This window comes from Alligator sinensis, unplaced genomic scaffold (assembly GCF_000455745.1).
Source record: "Alligator sinensis unplaced genomic scaffold, ASM45574v1 scaffold647_2, whole genome shotgun sequence".
Lineage (NCBI taxonomy): Eukaryota > Metazoa > Chordata > Crocodylia > Alligatoridae > Alligator > Alligator sinensis.
The window spans coordinates 3,001,836-3,004,664 of NW_005841832.1; the positions used below are offsets into that span (position 1 = coordinate 3,001,836).

General features: G+C 54.0%; 1 protein-coding gene across 1 annotated transcript in view; it reads left to right on the forward strand.

Annotated features, from left to right (window-relative positions):
• Positions 1 to 224, forward strand: part of TRPM4 (transient receptor potential cation channel subfamily M member 4) — a 19,732-nt gene extending 19,508 nt beyond the window's left edge. Inside the window, 1 exon segment of the mRNA XM_025192181.1 lies at positions 189 to 224. Coding sequence (XP_025047966.1) covers positions 189 to 224 — 36 coding nt within the window.
• The last annotated feature ends 2,605 nt before the right edge of the window (positions 225 to 2,829 follow it).

Sequence of the window (2,829 nt, forward strand, 5' to 3'; positions counted from 1 at the left end):
CCCCTCAACCCTGGGACAGGGTCCCCCCATAAGCAACCCCCCTACTCCCACCCCAAGAGCCAGGCCCCTCGGGGGGTGGGGCAAAAATGAAGGGGTTAATTGGCTCCTTCATATATTAGTGTCCCCCCCCAAGCTGCAATGTGACCACCTCCTACCTGTCCTAATTCTGTCTGTCTCCCCCCGAGCAGAATGACCCACTCCCCCAACTCTGCCTGGACCAGTGAGAAGATGGGAGAAATGAGAACCCAGGTGACCAGGCACCTGGGACTTGCTGGAATCCAGGACAACCCCTGTAACCTCACTGTGAACCCAGGTGTCTGGGTGCTGTGCTCTTTTTGAGGGGCTGGAGTTGGAACCCGCCCCCCCAATCATTGCACTGGGAAGCCAGGAGTCCAGCTACCAGAGACTTTCCCTGTGGGGCTGGCATCCAGGATCCCCACCCCTGTAGACCCAGGTGTCTGGGTGCCAAAGGACCTTTCAGAAGGGAGAAGCAGAGGAAGGAGGGAAGTTGGGGTATCCTGCCCCCAGCACTGCCCTCCATCCACTCTGGCAGGAGCCTCAGGATCTTGAATGACTTGAATTCTTTGATTAAATAAATATTGATTGTTGCACACCATGAGAACCAGGCCTGGGGGGCAGGGGCTGGGTGAAGTGGGACCCCCCCCATGCCAGGATCCTGTGCTGGGAACCTCTGACACCCTGCCACTAGCACCCCTCACCTTGAGAGGCCTAGCAGGAGGGTGCCCTGTGTGCAGGAACCCAGGACTCTGAGCTAGCCTGAGGGCATGAGAAGGCCCCTACAGCGTCCACTTTGCCTCCAACCAAAATCCTCATGTGGCTCTCCCTAGGCTCCAGAGCAGCTGTGCACCCCCATGGTCCCCCCAAGGACCCCCTAGACTTTCCCCTGGCCTCAGGGTGCCCTGCTTTGGGGTATCTTCTGCACCTACCACTGCCCCTCCCTGCCTGTGGCACCTACCACTCTGCCTCTCCCTCCCTGGACCCTCTCCCCCATGCTGGTGTGTGCCTGGGGACCCTTCTATAATGAGGTGACTGGCTCTGTGGAAGTGGGGAGGGCAGTGGATGTGATACACCTTGACTTCAGCAAGGCTTTTGATATGGTCCCCCACAACATTCTCACAGGCAAGCTAAGAAAGTATGGGTTGGTTGGATGAATGGACTGTAGGGTAGATAGAAAACTGGATCATCAGGCTCAGAGCCTAGTAATCACTGGCTCAGTAACTATTTGGAACCTGGCATCAAGTGGAGTGCCCCAGGGGTCAGTCCTGGGGCCAGTTTTGTTCAGTGTCTTCATCAATGACCTGGAAAATGGCATAGAATACACCCTCAGCAAGTTTGCAGATGACAGCAAGCAAGCTGGGGGGAGTAGTAGATACACTGGAGAGTAGGGTTTAGATTTAGAGAAATCTTGATAACTTGGAGGACTGGACCAAAAGAAATCTCATGAGGTTCAATTAGGACAAGTGCAAAGTCCTGCACTTGTACCAGTGCATTGTTCTGTCCTAAGTAGGCAACCAACTGGCTAAGCAGCAGTTTTGCAGAAAAGGAGCTGGGAGTTACAGTGGACAAACTGAGTAAGAGTCAACAGTGTTGCAAAGAAGGCTAACAGCATATTGGGCTGCATGAGTAAGAGTGCTGCCAGCAGACTGAATGAAATTATTCCCTTCTATTAGGCACTGGTGAGGTACTGTGTCCATTTGTGGGTTCCCCACTACAGAAAGATGTGGACAAATTAGAGAGAGTCCAGTGGAGGGCAATGAAAATGGTTCAGGGGCTGCGGCACATGACTTCTGAGGCTGAGGCAACTGGGCTTATTTAGTCTGGAGAAGAAAAGACGGAGGGGGGAATTTAATAGCAGTTTTCAACTACCTGAAGAGTGGTTCCAAAGAGAATGGAGCTAGACCGTTCTCAATCGTCACAGAACAAGGAGCAATGCTCTCAAGTTGCAGCAAGGGAAATTTAGGTTAGATATCAGTAAAACACTGGAACAGGTTGTCTAGAGAGGTTGTAGAATCTCCATCCCTAGTGTAGTTTTTAAGACCCGGCCAGACAAAACTTTGGCTGGGATTTTTTTAAAATATAATTCTATATATACATAGAGTTATATATATACATCCTCTAGCATAAACTTTCTATCACACCTTTAAATCACTTTAAGAAACTATGCACCTGTTGGGGGATGGTCCTGCTTTGAGTAGGGGGTTGGAATAGATGATCTCCTTAGGTCCCTTATTTTCTATGATTCGGTGACCCCTTCCTCTATTGCAAGGCCCCCTGTCTCCTCCCCAGGCAAACTCTCATGGGCACTCCCATTCTCTGGTTCCCTCAGCCCTTCTCCCATACACCAAGGGCTCTGGGGGCCTCATAGCCACCCCTTGCTGAATCTCGGCTCTCCAGTGACTTTGGCAGCACCCTCTGGGCACAACCCATAATTGGCTGAGCCCACAGCTCTACTACCCCCAGCCTGGGCCACAGCACCACCTCTCCATGCTGTCCTGGGCTGCATCAGAGGGTCCCCCAATCCTGGGCAGCACTCACTGGGCACTTGGGATGTGGCAGGTAAGGGACCAGGTACCAGGGCACAGCACTAAGTCATGCAGCGGGACTGACGCCAGCAATGCCCCCCACCAAGCAGGGGGCCGTGTGCCCCACAGACCTTCCCCACCCCGCTAGAGGCTCTGGGTGTCGCCCCCTCCTCCGCCCCTACGAACCAAAATGTCCCGGAACCCTCGGCGCCCGGTCCTGCGCGCGCGCCGGCCGGAAGTGGTTGTGGCACCCGCACCGGAAGTGCCGGCGCTGCAGCGGCGGGAA